Source organism: Pseudorca crassidens, chromosome 4 (genome assembly GCF_039906515.1).
Source record: "Pseudorca crassidens isolate mPseCra1 chromosome 4, mPseCra1.hap1, whole genome shotgun sequence".
In the NCBI taxonomy this organism is placed as follows: Eukaryota; Metazoa; Chordata; class Mammalia; order Artiodactyla; family Delphinidae; genus Pseudorca; species Pseudorca crassidens.
In genome coordinates, this window is record NC_090299.1 from 104,836,151 (window position 1) to 104,857,997 (window position 21,847).

Consider the following 21,847-nt stretch of genomic DNA (forward strand, 5'->3'; position numbering starts at 1 on the left):
AAAGACACAGACTGGCTGAATGGATACAAAAACAAGACCTGTATATATGCTGTCTACAAGAGACCCACTTCAGACCTAGGGACGCATACAGACAGAAAGTCAGGGGATGGAAAAAGATATTCCATGCAAATGGAAATCAAAAGAAAGCTAGAGTAGCAATTCTCATATCAGACAAAATAGACCTTAAAATAAAGACTATTACAAGAGACAAGGAAGGACACTACATAATGATCAAGGGATTGATCCAAGAAAATATAACAATTGTAAATATTTATGCACCCAGCATAGGAGCACCTCAATACATAAGGCAAATACTAACAGCCATAAAAGGGGAAATTGACAGTAACACAGTCATAGTAGGGGACTTTAACACCCCACTTTCACCAATGGACAGATCATCCAAAAAGAAAATAAATAAGGAAACACAAGCTTTAAATGATACATTAAACAAGATGGACTTAATTGCTGTTTATAGGACATTCCATCCAAAAACAACAGAATACACATTTTTCTCAAGTGCTCATGGAACATTCTCCAGGATAGATCGTACCTTGGGTCACAAATCAAGCCTTGGTAAATTTAAGAAAATTGAAATTGTATCAAGTATCTTTTCTGACCACAATGCTATGAGACTAGATATCAATTATAGGAAAAGATCTGTAAAAAACACAAACACATGGAGGCTAAACAATACACTACTTAATAACGAAGTGATCACTGAAGAAATCACAGAGGAAATCAAAAAATACCTATAAACAAATGACAATGGAGACACGATGACACAAAACCTATGGGACGCAGCAAAAGCAGTTCTAAGAGGGAAGTTTATAACAATACAGTCCTACCTTAAGAAACAGGAAAATCTCAAACAACCTAACCTTGCACCTAAAGCAATTAGAGAAAGAACAAAAACACCCCAAAGTTAGCAGAAGAAATCATAAAGATCAGATCAGAAATAAATGATAAATAAATGAAGGAAACAATAGCAAAGATCAATAAAACTAAATGCTGGCTCTTTGAGAAGATAAACAAAATTGATAAACCATTAGCCAGACTCATCAAGAAAATAAGGGAGAAGACTCAAATCAATAGAATTAGAAATGAAAAAGGAGAAGTAACAACTGACACTGCAGAAATACAAAGCATCATGAGAGATTACTACAAGCAACTCTATGCCAATAAAACGGACAACCTGGAAGAAATGGACAAATTCTTAGAAAAGCACAACCTTCTGAGACTGAACCAGGAAGAAATAGAAAATATGAACAGACCAATCACAAGCACTGAAATTGAAACTGTGATTAAAAATCTTCCAAAAAACAAAAGCCCAGGACCAGATGGCTTCACAGGTGAATTCTATCAAACATTAAAGAAGAGCTAACACCTATCCTTCTCAAACTCTTCCAAAATATAGCAGAGGGGGGAACACTCCAAAACTCATTCTGTGAGGCCACCATCACCCTGATAACAAAACCAGACATAGATGTCACAAAGAAAGAAAACTTAAGGCCAATATCACTGATGAACATAGATGCAAAAATCCTCAACAAAATACTACCAAATAGAATCCAACAGCACATTAAAAGGATCATACACCATGATCAAGTGGGGTTTATTCCAGGAATGCAAGGATTCTTCAATATACGCAAATCAGTCAACGTGATACACCATATTAACAAACTGAAGGAGGAAAACCATATGATCATCTCAATAGATGCAGAGAAAGCTTTTGACAAAATTAAACACCCATTTATGATAAAAACCCTGCAGAAAGTAGGCATAGAGGGAACTTTCCTCAACATAATAAAGGCCATATATGACAAACCCACAGCCAACATCGTCCTCAATGGTGAAAAACTGAAACCATTCCCACTAAGATCAGGAACAAGACAAGGTTGCCCACTCTCACCACTCTTATTCAACATAGTTTTGGAAGTTTTAGCCACAGCAATCAGAAAAGAAAAAGAAATAAAAGGAATCCAAATTGGAAAAAAAGAAGTAAAGCTGTCACTGTTTGCAGATGACATGATACTATACATAGAGAATCCTAAAGATTCTACCAGAAAACTACTAGAGCTAATCAATGAATTTGGTAAAGTAGTAGGATACAAAATTAATACACAGAAATCTCTAGCATTCCTATACACTAATGATGAAAAATCTGAAAGTGAAATCAAGAAAACACTCCCATTTACCATTGCAACAAAAAGAATAAAACATCTAGGAATAAACCTACCTAAGGAGACAAAAGACCTGTATGCAGAAAATTATAAGATACTGATGAAAGAAATTAAAGATGATACAAATAGATGGAGAGATATACCATGTTCTTGGATTGGAAGAATAAACATTGTGAAAATGACTATACTACCCAAAGCAATCTACAGATTCAATGCAATCCCTATCAAACTACCACTGGCATTTTTCACAGAACTAGAACAAAAAATTTCACAATTTGTGTGGAAACACAGAAGACCCCGAATAGCCAAAGCAATCTTGAGAACGAAAAACGGAGCTGGAGGAATCAGGCTCCCTGACTTCAGACTGTACTACAGTAACCAAGACAGTATGTACTGGCACAAAAACAGAAATATAGATCAATGGAACAAGATAGAAAGCCCAGAGATAACCCCATGCACATATAGTCACCTTATCTTTGATAAAGGAGGTAAGAATATACAGTGGAGAAAAGACAGCCTCTTCAACAAGTGGTGCTGGGAAAACTGGACAGCTACATGTAAAAGAATGAAATTGGAACACTCCCTATCACCATACACAAAAATAAACTCAAAATTGATTAAAGACCTAAATGTAAAGCCAGAAACTGTCAAACTCTTAGAGGAAAACATAGGCAGAGCACTCTATGTCATAAATCACAGCAAGATCTTTTTTGACCCACCTCCTAGAAAAATGGAAATAAAAACAAAAATAAACAAATGGGACCTAATGAAATTTAAAAGCTTTTGCACAGCAAAAGAAACCATAAACAAGATCAAAAGACAACCCTCAGAAAGGGAGAAAATATTTGCAAATGAAGCAATTGACAAAGGATTAATCTCCAAACTTTACAAGCAGCTCATGCAGCTCAATAACAAAAACATACAACCCAGTCCAAAAATGGGCAGAAGACCTAAATAGACATTTCTCCAAAGAAGATATACAGACTGCCAACAAACACATGAAAGAATGCTCAACATCATTAATCATTAGAGAAAGGCAAATCAAAACTCCAGTGAGATATTATCTCACACCGGTCAGAATGGCCATCATCAAAAAATCTAGAAACAATAAATGCTGGAGAGGGTGTGGAGAAAAGGGAACACTCTTGCACTGTTGGTGGGAATGTAAATTGATACAGCCACTGTGGAGAACAGTATGGAGGTTCCTTAAAAAGCTACAAATAGAACTACCATACGACCCAGCAATCCCACTACTGGGCATATACCCTGAGGAAACCATAATTCAAAAAGAGTCATGTACCAAAATGTTCACTGCAGCTCTATTTACAATAGCCCAGAGATGGAAACAACCTAAGTGTCCATCAACAGGTGAATGGATAAAGAAGATGTGGCACATATATACAATGGAATATTACTCAGCCATAAAAAGAGACGAAATTGAGCTATTTGTAATGAGGTGGATAGACCTAGAGTCTGTCATACAGAGTGAAGTAAGTCAGAAAGAGAGAGACAAATACCGTATGCTAACACATATATATGGAATTTAAAAAAAAAAATGACATGAGAAACCTAGGGGTGAAACAGGAATAAAGACACAGACTTACTAGAGAATGGACTTGAGGCTATGGGGAGGGGGAAGGGTAAACGGTGACAAAGCGATAAAGAGGCATGGACATATATACACTACCAAACGTAAGGTAGATAGCTAGTGGGAAGTAGCCGCATAGCACAGGGAGATCAGCTCGGTGCTTTGTGACCGCCTGGAGGGGTGGGATAGGGAGGGTGGGAGGGAGGGAGATGCAAGCGGGAAGAGATATGGGAATATATGTATATATATGTAACTGATTCATTTTGTTGTGAAGCTGAAACTAACATACCATTGTAAAGCAATTATACTCCAATAAAGATGTTAAAAAAAAAAAAAAAGAGTCATGTACCAGAATGTTCATTGCAGCTCTATTTACAATAGCCAGGACATGGAAGCAACCTAAGTGTCCATCATTGGATGAATGGATAAAGAAGATATGGCACATATATACAATGGAATATTAGCCATAAAAAGAAACGAAATTGAGTTATTTGTATTGAGGTGGATGGACCTAGAGTGTGTCATACAGAGTGAAGTAAGTCAGAAAGAGAAAAACAAATACCGTATGCTAACACATATATGGAATCTAAGAAAAAAAAAAGTCATGAAGAACCTAGTGGTAAGACGGGAATAAAGACACAGATCTACTAGAGAATGGACTTGAGGATATGGGGAGGGGGAAGGGCAAGCTGTGACAAAGTGAGAGAGTGGCATGGACATATATACACTACCAAACATAAAATAGATAGCTAGTGGGAAGCAGCTGCATAGCACAGGTAGATTAGCTCCGTGGTTTGTGACCACCTAGAGCGGTGGGATAGGGAGGGTGGGAGGGAGGGAGAAGCAAGAGGGAAGAGATATGGGAACATATATATATATATGTATAACTGATTCACTTTGTTATAAAGCAGAAACTAACCATTGTAAAGCAATTATACTCCAATAAAGATCTTTAAAAAAATCAAAGAATGATGTGATTTTGAGAGGGCGGCAAGAACAAAACCTCCTTCTGTCTTTCAGAATATAGAGAGACTTTTTGTGAAGATAGTTTTTCAACACATTTTTTTTCAAAGATGTTCTCATTGAGACAGAGGCAGTATGACACTTCTTATGTGTTAGTTTATCACCTTTTAAAACTGAATTTAACTCCTTTTCAATTTCATAAGACTTAGCTTTAAAACACTGCATCTGAGACAGGAAGAAATCTGTTAAAGTCTATTGGTGATCCTTCCTGGTGAATTAATTTCCGTATGAGTGAGTTCTGTAAAGTAAAGGATTCTGTTGTGTAACATGTATAGTTACTGTGGGTTTTTCCTCTGTGATAAGTGTTATGGGAAAGGCGTTGCTGGTGTAGTAAGCTGTTTTCTGGGTTCTGAAGATTTTAGGAGAAATATAAATGCATTCAATGTGTCAAGATGTCCATTAAAATGACCTTTGGCTGGATGTTACTCCTAGGAGTTGACTTAATTCAAAGTATCTAATTCAAACCTATGAGGACAATTTGCTAGACATAGTTTGGTCATTTTATTAATAGATTTTGTAACCTCCATTGATAGTTTCACTGAAACTGTGAATTCACATTTTAAATGTTTCTCTGAATGAAAATAGTGATGGACCTATTTTCCTTTCATTTCTGAAGAGTTTTTTCTTTAAGAAATACATTGATGAAATGCTACAATTTGATATTCAGTGGGTGGCAGAAACACTGAAAAACAGGGATAAAAAATTAATGACCATTAATAGATATTTGTTGAACTGGGTACTCTATTATCAATTTCTTTAGGGTGACATAATGCTATTAGTAAATGGGTTCATAGATCCCAAGTGCTGAGTTTATAGATCTAAAATAATATATATAAATATAAATGGACTAGTGTGTACACACATACCTAGCTCAATAGTTACATAGTAATTTTACATATCCTAGTATTTAAATATGGAAAAATTTTACCTATAGTCATCATATTAGGTTTTCCTGCAATGGTAGATGACTTAGATTGGTATATCTGTTGGTTTTATCTATTTTGAAGACCAGGGAATAAGGTGAATTTAATATGTTGAAGGGTATCTCAAAACTGAAAGGGGGGCTTCCCTGGTGGCGCAGTGGTTGAGAGTCCGCCTGCCGATGCAGGGGACGCGGGTTCATGCCCCGGTCCGGGAAGATCCCACATGCCGCGGAGCGGCTGGGCCCGTGAGCCATGGCCACTGAGCCTGCGCGTCCGGAGCCTGTACTCCGCAACAGGAGAGGCCACAGCAGTGAGAGGCCCGCGTACCGCAAAAAAAAAAAAAAAAAAACTGAAAGGGTGTACTTTAACATACAGCGGTGTTTTTTTTTTTTTGTCTTGTTTTTTTATGGACGTATAGTTGATTTACAATGTTGTTTTAGTTCTGGTGTACAGCAAAGTGATTCAGTGTTTCAGTTTTATATATGTATATAAATTTTTCATATTCTTTTCCATTATGGTTTATTATAGGATATTGAATATAGTTCCCTGTGCTATACAGTAGGTCCTTGTTGTTTATTTTATATATAGTGGTTTGTATCTGCTAGTTCCAAACTCCTAATTTATTCCTCTCCCACCCTACCCCTCTTCAGTAACCACAAGTCTGTTTCTGTTTTGTAAACAAGTTCATTCGTGTCATATTTTAGATTCCACATATAAGTGATATTATATGGTATTTGTCTTTCTCTTTCTGACTTACTTCACTTTGTATGATAATCTCTGGGTCCATCCATGTTGCTGAAAATGGTGTTGTTTCATTCTTTTTTATGGCTGAGTAGTATTCTATTGTGTATATGTAGCACATCTTCTTTATCCATTCATCTGTCAGTGGACATTTAGGTTGCTTTCGTGTCTTGGCTATTGTAAATAGTGCTGCTGTGAACATTGGGGTGCAGCTATCTTTTTGAATTATAGTTTTCTCTGACTATATGCCCAGGAGTGGGATTGCTGGATCATATGTCAACTCTATTTTTAGGTTTTTGAGGAACTTGCAAACTGTTTTCCATAGCGACTGCACCAATTTACAATCCCACCAACAGCGTAGGAGCGTTTCCTGTTCTCCGCGTCCTCTCCAGCATTTTTTATTTATAGACTTTTTAATGATGGCCATTCTGACCAGTGTGAGTTGTTACCCCATTGTAGCTTTGATTTGCATTTCTCTAGTAATTCGTGTTGTTGAACATCTTTTCATGGGCCTGTTGGCCATCTGTATAACACGTACAGAGGTTTTGATGCTCTGGCGGTAGATGTCTTCTTGACTTGGACACCAGGACAACAAAATATTTTGTGGATTTGGTGCTGAGACCCAGGTTATTATTTCACAGGTCTAAGGCAGAGGTTGGTTCATTCCTTTGCAAATATTTATTGAGTGTCTACCATGTGCCAGACACTATTTTAAGTGCTGGGGATACAGATAACATGACCAAAATAAGTAAGAATCCCTATTCTGATGGTATTTACAATCTAGAGTGTTGATTCTGATGGTATTTACAATCTAGAGTGTTGATAAAGCAATCTTTTTTATACCCCCCAGAGATACCAGTAGTTGTTTGTAGTGGGCTTAATTAGGGGGGTGAATTTGACTTTCTAAACATTAGGTCAAGACTAAGCAGAAAAGCATTGGCACAGCCTGAAATAATCTTAAATTATATCACATGTCTTCATAAATGTGACAGTGGGTTATTCTCAAAAGCACGGGCAGCTCAAATGAGTCAACTGAGAACAGTGTCCTTGCTTTTAAAGGCAGGCAGCTCAGAGATGGTTCACATAGCCTTTATTTTGAGGCTACAAATAGACATGGGTGCTGGGTAGAAGCATGTTGTGAAAACACAAATGAGTCACTGCACTGGTGTTGTTTAAGCAAACTCTTCTGCCAACTTCTGTTCAGGAGGTCTTGCCTGCTCAGAGATAGGAATTTACATTTAAGCATTCATTTCAGAGCAGAAGTATATATATTATATATATGCACATATATGTAATTAGTATACACACATATTCTGAGTTATATTTGTATATTATATATTTAATTATATATTATAATAAAAGATATTTAATAATCATATATATATAATCATTACATACATATATATGTAATGATATATGTATCACACATTATATGTGTGTGTTTATATATATACATATACACACACCTCTTTAGAAGCAGATTTTGGGAGCCACATGGATCATTTCCCATGGAACTGTGTTCAAAATAAAACAGTTGAGGCTACAGTGGCTCCAAATATAATCAAATTATAATGGTAACATAGATAACTATGTATTTTTCAACTTTCCACATACATTTGGGCCATCATGCTTCTCTGAGAGGACTCTGAGTCTTCCAGTGTGGGTATGCATGGATTCCTTGTTAAGTGTGGGCAGCCTGGGCTTCTGGGAGTAACTGAACTGCTTTGCCAAGAGTTGACCTTATATTTGTCTGAGATCTAGCCCTGGCTTGTAATTGTTTCCTGTTCTTAGAGTTAAAGACAAAGGACCAGAGCATAGGCTTTCTGAGGTCTGAGAACTGTGCAATTCTCTTACTGTCCTTTTCAGTAAGTCCCACTGTAATAATCCTCTGTTCCCCTTGCCATACTGTCAAGTAAACAAGGGCTTTTATCTTCACTATGCTAAAAACATGTCTTTTTCACAACTAAACTCTCTGTGACCATGCATGCGAACTCATTGCATTATATTTCTACTACTCTTGGTTGTCCTATTCATTTAGATGCTTTAAATTGTTAAATGTTGATTTAACAAATATTTATGGATAGCTTAGTCTATGGGTAAGATACTGACATAAGGAACAGTTTTTTGATGCTTTATAGCAAGTCTTTACGTTGTTTAAAAGTTGTTCTTTTGAGCTTCATGGAACGCAGAAAAGTGCTTTACTTTAAATCGACATTGTTGATTGTGAATTACTGAGAACAGTCTAGAGGGAAGACTGAGTGAAGAAAGTCATTTAAATTTTTTTCAGGAGTAAATATAATCCTATTTTCACAAACCTTTTAGTAAAAGAATACAGTAAGATTTTTAGAACTGTGTGAGTTTTGTGATATTTATGGAGCCTAACAGAGCACATTTTAAGGGAACTTGTTTCATAATAAGGAACATTTATAAATATAAATTTGGTATCTCCAAATTTGAGACTTTATTTTAACATACTGCTGTGCTGAGAATATTTGATCAATCTACTCAAGATGCAAATGTATCATTTCTTATTTATATATGATATTCCTTGATAAGATAAATACTTCTTTGTAACAGCAGGATTAAAGCAGCTGATAATTGCTTTACTACATGAGGGACTGTACAATAATTTCACCTTACCCGAATATTGCACTTTGGAACCAAAGTGCATTTCTTCCTTGAAGTGGAAATAGAAGGTGACATGTTAATCTGTACCAGAAACATGTTCTAGTTTCAAAAAGTTAGGTAGGATAGTCTGTTGGAATGATCCAGTTAGGTTGCTGTGGTAGGAAAAAATAAATGTGTATTCAGTGACAAAGCAAAGGGTGCTGCACTGCTTACTGCAAGGGATATTGGTCATCCTTTTCCCTGGAAGGAACTTTAACTTTAGATAATTTACTTCATTTTATTTACAAGTTTTGAATTAAACCTGTTTGATTGAAGGTAAATAATTTTTTTTTATCAAATTTCATTTGCCAGAAACCTTTTTGGTTGTTTTTTTAATTAAGACCTTTGTCAACTCTATTTTCTTGGTGATCAGAAAATGATAGTCATTTGGGCAGCAGTGGAGATCCCAAATGATACTAAATTCTAAAATTATTTTGTGTTTAGCTTGAAATTATTTTGAAGTAGCTTTATTTTTAATGAGATGTAATTATACATTGTGGAAAATTCAAACAATACAGTAACACTGCATAGAAGATAATTTTGCTCTTAAATCCATCACCTAGAAATAACCATTATTAACCTTTTCATGAATATCTTTCCGTATGTCTTGCAATGCATGTGTAAACAGATAGATCAGTGTATAGGATTTATGTAAATGAGATCATATGTGATCATATACATGACTAGCATTTCATGGAAGTCTTTCCACTTCAATACGATCTTGAACATCATTTTTAACTGCTGCATCTATTTATACACATGATATGTGTGCTATAATCTGCTTAATAAATTCTCTATTAGTAGACTTTCAGTTTTTTTCAGTTTTTTCATTTGTAAACAAACTTGGTGCTTAACCACATTTTCATTCTTCTTAATTACCTCCTTAGAGTAAATTCCTAGCAGCATGTGATTGCAGGATATACCTATTTTATTTTCGTTATTTATTTCAGATTACACTCCACAAAGGTTATACCAATTTATACTTCTCCCAGTAATGACAAGAGTGCTGGCTTGCTCACACTCTTGCAAGAACAGGATTTGTCTCATATTCTCATATTTTTCATTCTGTGGCTTGAAAAAATGATGGCTCATTCGTATTCAATTTAAATTTCTTTGATTTTTAGTGAGAGTTAATATCCTTACACGCTTTATTGCTTACCTATGCATCTTTATATTTGTACTCTTGGAATAGTTTCCTTTTGGGCATTCTTTTTTCTTTTTTTTTTCTCATTGACTTATAAGAACTCTTTGTATAATAAGGATGTGTTCCCTTTGCTTGTCAGAAATATCACAGATACATTTTCCCCCAGGTCTGCCATATCTTTTAACCTTATTTATGATTTCTTTTGCTGTGAAGATTTCAATTCTTCTGTAGTCAAAATCTCCAGTCTTTTATAGTTTCTTATATTCGTGATGTATTTAGAGAGGTTTCCCCACCCCAAGATTAGAAAAATATTTGCCCACATATCTTAGTTCTTTTATGTTTTCATTTACATTTTTTATCCATCTGGAATTGATTTTTGTGTAAGGTTATACTGGTATTTGATGTTTGGACACTTCAGATGATCTAGATACATATTCACAGCTCTTCAAACAAAACAGTATTTTAAAGCCTCCCTTACTTGCTCATCCATTTTCTTGGACTTGGAATTGAAACTCTTTGGTAAAGATTTTGGCTCATACTTTTCTTCAAGCAGAGAGATAATTCGTCTTTCAAGTCTTCCCTCTTTTTGCTGTTCCTGCTGGGCAGTGTAAACAGAAATCCTGTTTATGACAACAAAGCACTTTCAGGCAGAGAAGATGGCACACTAAGGACTTGGCAGCTGTGATCTGTCAGGACAGAAATCATTGATTTATAGTCTGTAGCTACACAGGTAAAGTAAAAAATGAGGGTTGTATATCCATTCTTCTTTCCTAGTATAGATGAATGATCTGTGTAACCACCGATCATTAACCATGCTAGCAGGTGGTTCTTATTTTGATAGAGGAAGGAAGGTTGCTTGAATGGCTGCACCTTAGATTTGGACCATATGAGAATCACCTGGGGAACTTTGAAAAACTGTGGATTCCCCAGACCTGATCTTCTGAGATCCTGATTTAATTGTTCAAAGTAGAGATAAAGAACGTTTTGTTTATTTTTTAAAACTCCAAAAAACAAAGCAAAAAAAAAAACCTTCCCAGATAATTCTCCTGTGACTCAAATTTAATTTAGATACTTGCATCATCTCTCCACTTATTTTTGATCATTGGCTAATTTATGTCGGGGATCTGACATCAAAACTCCTATAGGTAATTCAGATTTGTCTGCTTATTTCCAGTGGCCATGTTTAAATGGCATTAGGCTGCATCATTTTTCTTGGCTAAATTTCAGATTCAAAAACTCATCTAGAGAAGTTTAATTAATCAACATTCTACACAGTTTGAATAGATTACAACCAAAACGTGCCGAAATTTCTTTTTATGGTTAGAAGACAATTTTTTAAAAAAGGCTTGAAATATAGCAATAGTGTTGGTGACTATTTTAGCATTTATTGCCACCAAAATATTTTTTTTCTCAAGTTTTACTTGGTTGAAAATTGCCAAAGAAATAGAAAATCTTTTGTTTTTTAAGGCAGTTTTGCATTTGGATTAATTATTAATCCAAGTAATACGTTTCTTAATAAGAAGGACACAAAACAACAAAGGTCATTCTTTAGTGTTATATGAAGATACTAAAGATACTAAATTGCAATAAAGTCAAAGTAGACAGCATAAATTTTTAATGTTTTATCATTTTGAATGTGTTTGCTTTGTGTTAGCCATGACAGGCATGATGGCCCTGGCAGACCTTGTCACAAGTAGCTCAAAGACAAAATGCTGGTGTTACCAATCATGGTTGGATTTTTTTTTTTCCTAAAGAACCTTGCTCCTATGGTCAGATTTCTTTTATGCTTGATTTTTCTATTATGAGACTTGGATTGATTTTCTTGGCTCTTCTGTAAGACAAGGACCATCTTTGGTTTAACGTCATACCCTCACGTGAGCAGAAAAATGTTCATAAATTGTTTTAGATGTGGATTTTGACTTCACTGCTGTAAAGTAAAACTGTTTTGTTTCATTGTAGTTGATTCCATGTGTTTAGTAACACAAGGAATGAAAAGAAGCAACAAAATCAATGGCTGTAGCCGTCGCCCTCTAAGGCTTCTGTTGAGTTGGAGTTTTGCTCTGCGAAACACTGTGAATCTATAAAGAGGCTTTTCTCCCCCTTTTCCTCTGAGGACTGATCTTCATCTTTTCATATCACTCCTTTTGACTGTCACTCTCCGTCTCCTTCCTCCTTTGAAGGACAGAGAAGTAATAGAGGCAAACTGGGAAGAAGGAGATGAGAAAACAGGAAGAGAAGGGAACCAGCATCTTATTGCATCTTTACTTTATTCTTAGGTCTTTCTATAGTATGGTCATAGTCAGTCCAAATAATTATCCTGTGAAATAGCCATTGATTTTATTGTGGAGACGGTTAGGATTTAGAGAGGTTGATAACTGGTGGAGCTGAGATTTAAACTCAGATATCCCTGAGTCCAAGACCTGCTCTTTGTGCTGAAACACCTGGAAGAGACCTAGTTCAGCCTCCTCATCTCATATCTAAAGAGATACATTATGTATATATTGCTGTTCATCAAAAACATATCTATCAATGACTGTGCTAAGCACTTGACACACATTATCTAATCTAATATTCACACGGATGGTATGAGGCATGGAGAGGTTAAGTAACTTGCTTAAGTCATCAGTGGAGTAAACGATAGAGTCTAGATATCAACTTGAGGTGGTCTGACTCCACAGTCCATTGTTATACTGAACTGCCTTGATGTTTTTCTCCTACATGAAGAAACCAAAATGGACAGAGGTTAAGTGACATTCCCAAGATCATCAGCTCTTTGGTGACAGAACAGAGTCTAGACTCTGGGTCTCCTGAGGGCCAGTTGTTAGCTCTTTCTTCTGTTCCACAGTGGACATCACCTAATTGGAAATGAAATAAAATAAAAGCCAAATCAAAATGGAGCTGGAGTGCTTTGTGGCACCTGATTCTGCCACCCCTCAGAGCTCAGCCATCTACATTCTCATGAATTGCTAGGGAGTTTGTTCCTCTGTGGGAAATCAGGTGTAGAAGTGTCTTTATAAGCTATAGCTATTAAAAATACACACATCCACACATTATTTCCTTTTTTATATTAGTGAACGCTGACTGTAATAAATCAGAAGAGGAGTTTTTGATAGTTCACTTTATAAATTGCTTTAAATTCTAGTTACAGTTAAAGTTATTCATTTCATGAGATTATTTTTTTAAATTTCTGTACTGTCAAGAGCAACATGTCAAAATGTGGTGAAAATAGTTCTTTTCTCAAAAACACTGGAAACATCTCTGGGTTTAAGCAAGTTTCCAGTGCAATGTGTATAATAAATCACCTGTCTCTGTTTTAAAATTGTCAGTAACAGGCTTCCCTGGTGGTGCAGTGGTTGAGAGTCCGCCTGCCGATGCAGGGGACATGGGTTCGTGCCCTGGTCCGGGAAGATCCCACATGCCGCAGAACGGCTGGGCCCGTGAGCCATGGCCGCTGAGCCTGCGCCTCCGGAGCCTGTGCTCCGCAATGGGAGAGGCCACAACAGTGAGAGGCCCGCGTACCACTAAATAAATAAATAAATAAATAATAAAATAAAATAAAATTGTCAGTAACAGAATGGAAACTGTAGCACTTACCAAAGGAGCAAGTAGTAAAATAAAAGTACTCTACTTTTTTAACAGTCACATGACTTCCACAAATCAAAGCCGTTTTCTGGAAGAAATGAGTTGTTATCTTTACTGAATGAGCAATGATGGCTGTTAGCCTTTGATAAGCAGGATGTAGGGTGTGATTTGGGCATCTTCTTGGATTCCTTTAGTGTTTCCTGGGTGCTTGCAGAGCATGTGGTGGGATAGTGTATAGCATAGTGGGAGGGAGAGAAACATGGATGACACCAGAGACCCTGCCCTGGCCCCTCACGTCAGACCAAGTAGAGAATTCTTAACCTTGCATTCCTCATTTCTTCATTCGTGTTCTCTCTTACACTCAGGCTGTGCTGTAATTTGATCCTGCAGTAGTGATGAGAAATAGTCGCTCCTCCATGCTTGATAGAGAATGATGCAGTGAAACTTTGCCTATCACGTGTCCCTAGAGTGTGGCTTGTCCTGCCACGCAGAGCCTTCCAGTCCCTACCCTTTCATGTCACACACACTAAAATAAGTCATGAAAAAGAAAGGTAAATGATAAAGACATAAAAAGCCCAATGTCAATGCACAGGAGGTAAAAGACTGCAAGTCTAAGAAAATCCCAGCCGAAGGTATACCTTTTCTCTTTGCCAAGGGTGTGGTAGTAGTTGCGCAGGTAACCATACTCCAAAAACTTGTGCCACAGTGAGTGTGGATTTGTTCATATCATTTAACCCCCTGAAACTCAGTATCTTCACGGATAAGCGATCAAGACTAATACTATTTTGGGGGCACAGGGGAGCCTCTTTCTCTCTCTCTACATAAAGGCAGCCTGTTTCTGTTAGCCTTGCTTGTTATTCTGCTTGCTGCCCCCCTGAGGAAAAATGAGCTGGACACAGTGATTATGTGTGGAATGGCTATAAAATAACGAGATGGCACCATTCAAACATGCAGTGGAGTTCACAAGTATATAAATGGGGTCCACTTACGAGACTCACCTGCCAGACTTCAGACCTAGACAGTGAGGACGGAAGTAGTTGTACTGAGTTGTTTACAAAGTGTCTGCTCACTGTGTGAGGAGCCAGTCTTATTACTTGTCAGTTCTTGCTTTTTTGCGCCATCCCCACCCCAACCCCATTATTACATAATGCTGTGCTAAAGGATTTTTCCCTGTTTTCCCAATTGAATCCTACCCTTAAAAGAGGAGGATATACTATTGCTAATGTCATTCTAAAGAAAATATAGCTGGCTTTGAAGCCATGTAAAAAATATATCAATATTTTGACATTTTTCTTTCATTTGTTCAGTCTTTAGTGATGCATTCTTTTAGTGTATGCAATATCTTCAAGGTGAAAAGATTTAACTTCTTTGTTAGTAATTTTTGGAAAATATATATCCTATTGCTTATGCTTTTTTTGCGGGGCGTGGGGTGGGGATGTGCGTGTGTTACAGAATATATTTCTTCCCCTTGATGTTTGATCTTTGAATGAAGGGTTCTTGTTAGCCTAAAAAACAAAAATTTAAGTAATCATTATAATAAGGTTCTGCTAGGATGGCCTTTGAGTGAGGATAGCACTTAGTTTAGTTCTGTAAGTTGATTTTAAAAAACCAATTTCTTTATCATACTTTTGTGTATATTATATGATATTTTATATATGTATATATGTGTGTATATACATATATACATATATATACATACATATATATATATACACACACACATATAAATTATTTGTTCTTGTTATGCTAAAGGGAAATAATAGGTTGTTTCTCAGAGATACACCTTCAGGGACATGTGGCCACAAAGGTTTAGTTATTCGTGTCCCCGTGCATTTATTTCCTCTAAAGTAGCTCTTGAAGCTCTTGTATAAGTTTACATTGGACACTGAATATGTACTAAGAAATTTTGTTTGGAATTGGTGTCTTAGAGATTGCAAGGTAGAAGGCAAATCATTTTTTTGTCTCCTCTTTGCTCCCTCTTCACTTAAAAAGCTTTTCTCTGTAGAAAATAACTTTTATGCATAAAATGTAGCTACTTGGGCTTCCCTGGTGGCACAGTGGTTGAGAGTCCGCCTGCTGGTGCAGGGGACACGGGTTCGTGCCCCGGTCCGGGAGGATCCCACGTGCCGCGGAGCGGCTGGGCCCGTGGGCCATGGCCGTTGGGCCTGCGCGTCCGGAGCCTGTGCTCCACGGCGGGGGGAGGCCACAACAGTGAGAGGCCCACATACTGTGCAAAAAAAAAAAAAAAAAAATAGTAGCTACTTATAAGTACCTGCTATGTGCAAGGTGAAATCTGGTTAAAACAAACACTGAAAGTAACCATAGAGAGAAAAATGCCACCAAAAGTACTAAATCACTTCTTCGCACATGGTGGGATTTTATAATACAATTTTATGTACAGAAGCTTCAATTAATATTTTTAAAAGTAGATCAGAGTCACCCTTTGCCTTCTGCAATCAACCACTAGTCATTACAGTCATTATAGTTCTTTGGAGCAGTTCAGCCCTTGGAGTAGGCAGGAATGACTAAATCGCATGTATGGTGAAATAAAAGGTAATATTCATATTGGTAAGAATCTTTATTCTTTATGTTTGATATGTTTACGATAGCCATCATAATAGCATATTCACGTGGCTTCATTCCCCTAGTGACATCACACATGAAAAGAAAACAAGACAAGTTTCTTTTAACACCTATATTTTCTTTCTATTAGGGCGTGTTGGAGAGTTTCCTGGGCACCGCTGTCTCTGGAGCCGTCTTTTGCCTCTTCGCTGGTCAACCACTCACTATTTTGAGCAGCACAGGACCTGTTCTAGTTTTTGAGAGGCTTCTATTTAATTTCAGCAAGTATGTATATACATATATAACTATAAATTAGAATTGTTTAATTGTGGACCATTCGTAGTCTAGATAGAGCACAGAGTAGTAATTAGGCATAACAGAATACGAGAATTGTAAGATTTGGAGGTTGAAAAGCCCTTAGAGATTAAGTCCTTCAGCACGTGTTTACGTTTGCTTCAGCTGAGGCTGCGATGTTCTGTTACCTCTTGCCCTCCCCCATGATTCTCTGCCTTGTTGTCCTGCTTTGTGCCTCTGGAAGCTGGCCGCTGTGGACTGCAGCACTCAGGCTCCTTTGCCCTCTGGCTTCCTGCAGAGCCCCAGGAACACAGGCAGGCAGAGAGGTCAGGGCGTGTCTGCTTCCCACCTCACTGCCTCTGCTTCACCAGGCAGTCTGGCAGTGTGCCTTTGTCCTCTGAGTGTAGCCCCTGTCAGGTGGCTCCTCTCCCCTGCCTCTGGCCCTCACCAGGCTCTGGTGACTCTTACTTCCTTGGCCTTTTCAAGCCAGGGGTCAGAAATGGCTTCCTGATATTGCTAGTCCCTGAGTACTTGCCATTTTTTTGTTATTCATACCTCCGTAAATAGTCCGTGTGTTAAGTTTTCCTCAGAATCCCATTGGAGATTGCCTTCTGTTTCCTGCCATGATCCCGACTGACACACTAGAGAAATGAAGTGGCTTGTTCAAGGTCACGTGGCTCGTCTGTGAAAGAGACTGGGTGTTCCTGTGGTCCACTGCTCCTAACCCCCATTCCAGCGTTCTTAACTAAAGATACATTTCTAGACTCAAATGAGTAACAACTAACACTTATTGAGTGCTGACCATGTACCAAGTATTGTCCTAAGCACATTACAGGCACTCCCTCATTTATTTCTTGTAGCAGTCCTATGAGGTAGGGACTGTCTCCTGTTTTATAGATGAGACAGCAGGCATGGAGTGGATAAGCAAACTGCTGAAGGTTGCATCACCAGTCGTTGGCAGGGCTGGGATTTGAATTCCTGCTTTCTGACTCCAGAGCCTACGCCTTTTATGGAATCACTAGACGTTACTACTGGGCATGACAGTTGTGATACCAGTATTTTCTTTTAGAAGTTGATGGATCATTTTAAGAAGGGGAAAATTGAGTTAAGCAAATTATCCAAGTGACCACAATAGCACACAAATAGTTTCAGAATCAGATTGGGAATTCTGGTCTCTTTCTAATGAACTTAATATGTCTGAGAGAGAATTGCCTTTACTGGCAGATTTCAATACCCAGACAGATGGCAGAATTTCATACGACTTGCTAACATTCCTTGTTGGAATTTAAATATACTTGTATTGTTATACATTTCTAGGATTTTAATATTAGAAATGTCCTTACCTACTTAATGCCTCATGGACATAAAGATTCATATAATGGCCTTTGAAACTGTGTGTGCCATCAAAAAAGATCACGAGAGAGAGGAGGGGATGAGAATTTGAAATGAGTGTTTTGAGAACTGGGTTGAAAAGAAAAGCAAGGGTCTTCCAAGAATTTAAAGTCCCAAATTTTATAGTGTTATGTTTTCTGTAGATCATTACTACAAATCACTCCATCATAATTCTCAGAGGACCATTGGAAAGAATTCTGCTCATGTCAGTTTATAGAAAGAGTCAAACAGTTTATATATGTTTAAGAAAATATTTTGGGAGACAAGAAAGCCTTTGTGGAAAGATTAAACAGGCATGTACTATAAACAGGAACAAACATGTGCAACCTTTGCAGAAAGATTTATTGGATGCAATGTGATCAGAGCCTTAATCTACAGAAAATGTTTGCATCATGGTTTGCTTTAGATGATTGTAGGATAGAGATTATTTCCTTTCACTAAGAAAGTTCCTTTCTCACTTTCCATTCTGTTTCATCATATTTGGAAGCTTAAACATAGTTTTAAGTGATTTATTTTCAAATGTTTGTAAAGCAACAAGAAACATTTGAGAAACTGTGTTTTAAATCCATCACTGGGCAACATGTGACACTTATGTGGCAAACCTTATTCTTTAATTCACAATACTATATCATTTGCTTGCATATCATAACAGCAATGCTAACATTTTATACAGACACAGAGTATTTGTGTAGATCACTGTTTCCCAAAGTGTGTTTCATCACTTACTAGTTTCATTAGATACCCCATGAAAAAACAACTTCTGTGATCCCGGTAAGTCTGGGAAGTGCTGTATATTATATTATATCCCCCTCTTGGTCATTCACTTTGCACTTTAGCGTAGTGAGGGATCTGAGAAGTCGTTCAGTAAAGAAACTGTTTTACTATGTTTTGCCCTGATTTCCCCCATCATATTTTACCTTTTTTTTGGGGGGGGGAGAAATAGGTAAATCCTTGTTTTATGAGTTCAGTGGACTCAAACAGTAACTCTACATAATCCACAGATTTATCTCTGACTTGGAATACAGGTTTTAATATTTGCCCTATAAACTGGGGAATCATAAAGCATATGAATGATATGCTGTCACCTTTTAAAATTAGTAACAGAATGAAGGAATAGCTCACAACTTTGCAGAGAACACGTAGTTTTGTTTCCCCAGTTCTGCAGTCTCTTTTGCACTATTTTTACACGTTTATCCCAATAATAGAGAATTAGATTCCTTTTCCTTTTCTTCAGGAAGGATCTGAATGAAGGAGGTTTTAACAGTGTTCTAAGCCACTTAGAAACTTCATAATTAAAGTTGGATTTTAGCCTGTATAATTGTCATTTGGTCATTTAATAATTTCTTTCTTATATTCTATGAACAGTTTACTTTTGGCCTTCAAATTATGATTTTCTTCTATTCAGTTCCTGGATTTAATCATTTAGTTTAGGGAGTTTATATTTATTTGTCAGTGGCTGTTTTCTGAAGCATGCTTCAAACGTGAGTTCTTCAGTTTGTCTGTACTCTTGGGTTTATGCTGCTCAAAACTATCACTTACAATCTCTAGAAACACTGAGTGTTACCAAAAGGCTATGCGCCCATTTTCTCCTTCTCACTCACTATAGCTTCTTTGGTCTCTACTACCATTTCCTTTTTAGAGCTTGTAACTTTTTATAACTTAACTGCTATTTAAACTTGGCACCAAGGGGACTGATAGTCTTATTGGATGTAACATTGCCTTTTATTGTAGTCATTACTGTTGATTGGCTTGTTTAAAGAAGTTCCTCATCTTTTATTCCTCTTTCTTCTTGCTGTTGTAAACATATCACTTTCCTACCTAATGGAGTGATTGGTATTAGTGATTTTATTTGGGTTATTCTTACAGAGCCAGTCTGGGAGTATTGAAGTATTTTAGAGGAGCTATTTTGGCATATTGTTCAGGTCCTAAGATTTAAGTTTATACATGCATTTGTTGCCCCTTTGTATTCAGACTGATAGTGTTCCTGACCATTAGCTGGTGATTAGATTTATTTCTCATCCTGTTTGTAAACATCAATTTTGTAACCAGCCATTAGCATTCTTAGAACAAATTAAGATGGCTCTAACTTTCATCTTGTTAGGGAAGCAAAACTAGATAATTGTTTAAAACTTTATTTTAAGGAAAAAGTCTGTTGGCTCAGAAGTAATAAAACTGTTTCTGAGCTCTGACTCACTGTGTGATAATGTAAATTATCTCAAATTCCTAGAATTTAGCTTTTTCTTGAGTCTACTTATCTCAGAAAGACATGCATAAGATTAAATACTGGGGTTCCAGACGTAAAGGGAACTGTGAGGGAATGCCAAAGATGTCTTCAGAAAGATTTCAGGAAATCTATAGAAGATAACTTTCTACCCAAGTGTTACTAATCTCCTGCCTTGGTAGTGTATTCCAGTTTGTGTGATTTGGTGAGAAGGAAACAGAGGACAGTGACTTTAAGGCCCACCCTACCATGAGCTAAATATAAATTGGACAGGAGGAACTGTGCTGGAATTTTTAAAAGGAGCAGTCCAAGAGTACAGAGATTTGGTTTCTGGTCCAGCTCTGCCATTAAAGCCTTGGCATTGGGCTTCCCTGGTGGCGCAGTGGTTGAGGGTCCGCCTGCCCATGCAGGGGACATGGGTTCGTGCCCCGGTCCGGGAAGATCCCACATGCCGCGGAGCGGCTGCGCCTGTGAGCCATGGCCGCTGAGCCTGCGCGTCCGGAGCCTGTGCTCCGCAGCGGGAGAGGCCACAACAGTGAGAGGCCCGCGTACCGAAAAAAAAAAAAAAAATGCCTTGGCATTGGATAAATGACTTAGTTTCCATTGGCCTTGGTGTCCTCATCTATAAAATGAGGCATATTTGACCAGTTGGCGATTAGTCAGGATTCTCCAGAGAAACAGAACCAATAGGATGTGTGTATACATATATAAGAGATTTATTATAAAGAATTGGGTCACACAGTTATAGAGGGCTGGCAAGTCCAAAACCTGCAGGGTGACCCAGAGCCTGGAGACCCAGGAGAACTGATGTTCCAGTTCAAGTTCCAAGGCTGTCTGCTTGAAGAGCCTTTGCTACAAATCAAGTCCAAAAGCAGTCTGCCTGCTGGAGAGTCCTCTCTTGCTTGAAGGAAGCTGGTCTTTTTGTCCTATTCAGTTGAAGAACTGACTGGATGAGGCCCACCCTCATTATGGAGAACAATCTGCTTTACTCAAGTCTACCAATTTAAATGTTAATCTTATCAAAACCACCCTTAAACATCCAGAATAATGTATGACCCAATATCTGGGCACCTTATGGCCTAGTCAAGTTGACACATGAACTCTAAGCAAATTTAATTCTAATATTTAGTAAAATTTTTAGTTGGTCATCGTCTGGTTACCTGTGATAGCTCATCAGCCAATGACAGTACTGTAACTGTCCCTGTCAAGTCGTAACCTGCAGGCATGGCTTAATTCATCTACCAACTCTTTACTGGAACCCTTCTATGCTCCGGGCACTGTGCTAGGTAGAGAATTTGAATTTTATTCTAAGAGCAGGGAGAAGCCACCAAAAGATTTTAAACTGGGACATTTGATTTACATTTGAAAAGGTCATTTTGGCTGTGATGTGGAAAATGGCTTTGAGCAGGACAAGCATGGATATTAGTAAGGAGGTTCTTAATAAGAATCAATCAAAGACTTCTTGGTGGCCCAGGCTGGGATGTTGATGATGAAAGTGTTGATACGATGTCTTTGGGAAAGTATTAAAAC

The 21,847-nt window shown here is 37.5% G+C and overlaps 1 protein-coding gene across 9 annotated transcripts in view; it reads left to right on the plus strand.

Annotated features, from left to right (window-relative positions):
- The window catches only part of SLC4A4 (solute carrier family 4 member 4), a 354,963-nt gene that overhangs the window by 251,390 nt on the left and 81,726 nt on the right, over positions 1-21,847 (plus strand). For all 9 annotated transcript variants that reach the window (XM_067736229.1, XM_067736230.1, XM_067736233.1 and 6 more), the window contains one exon: positions 16,562-16,695. In XM_067736229.1, coding sequence (XP_067592330.1) covers positions 16,562-16,695 — 134 coding nt within the window. The remainder of the gene's footprint in view (positions 1-16,561; positions 16,696-21,847) is intronic.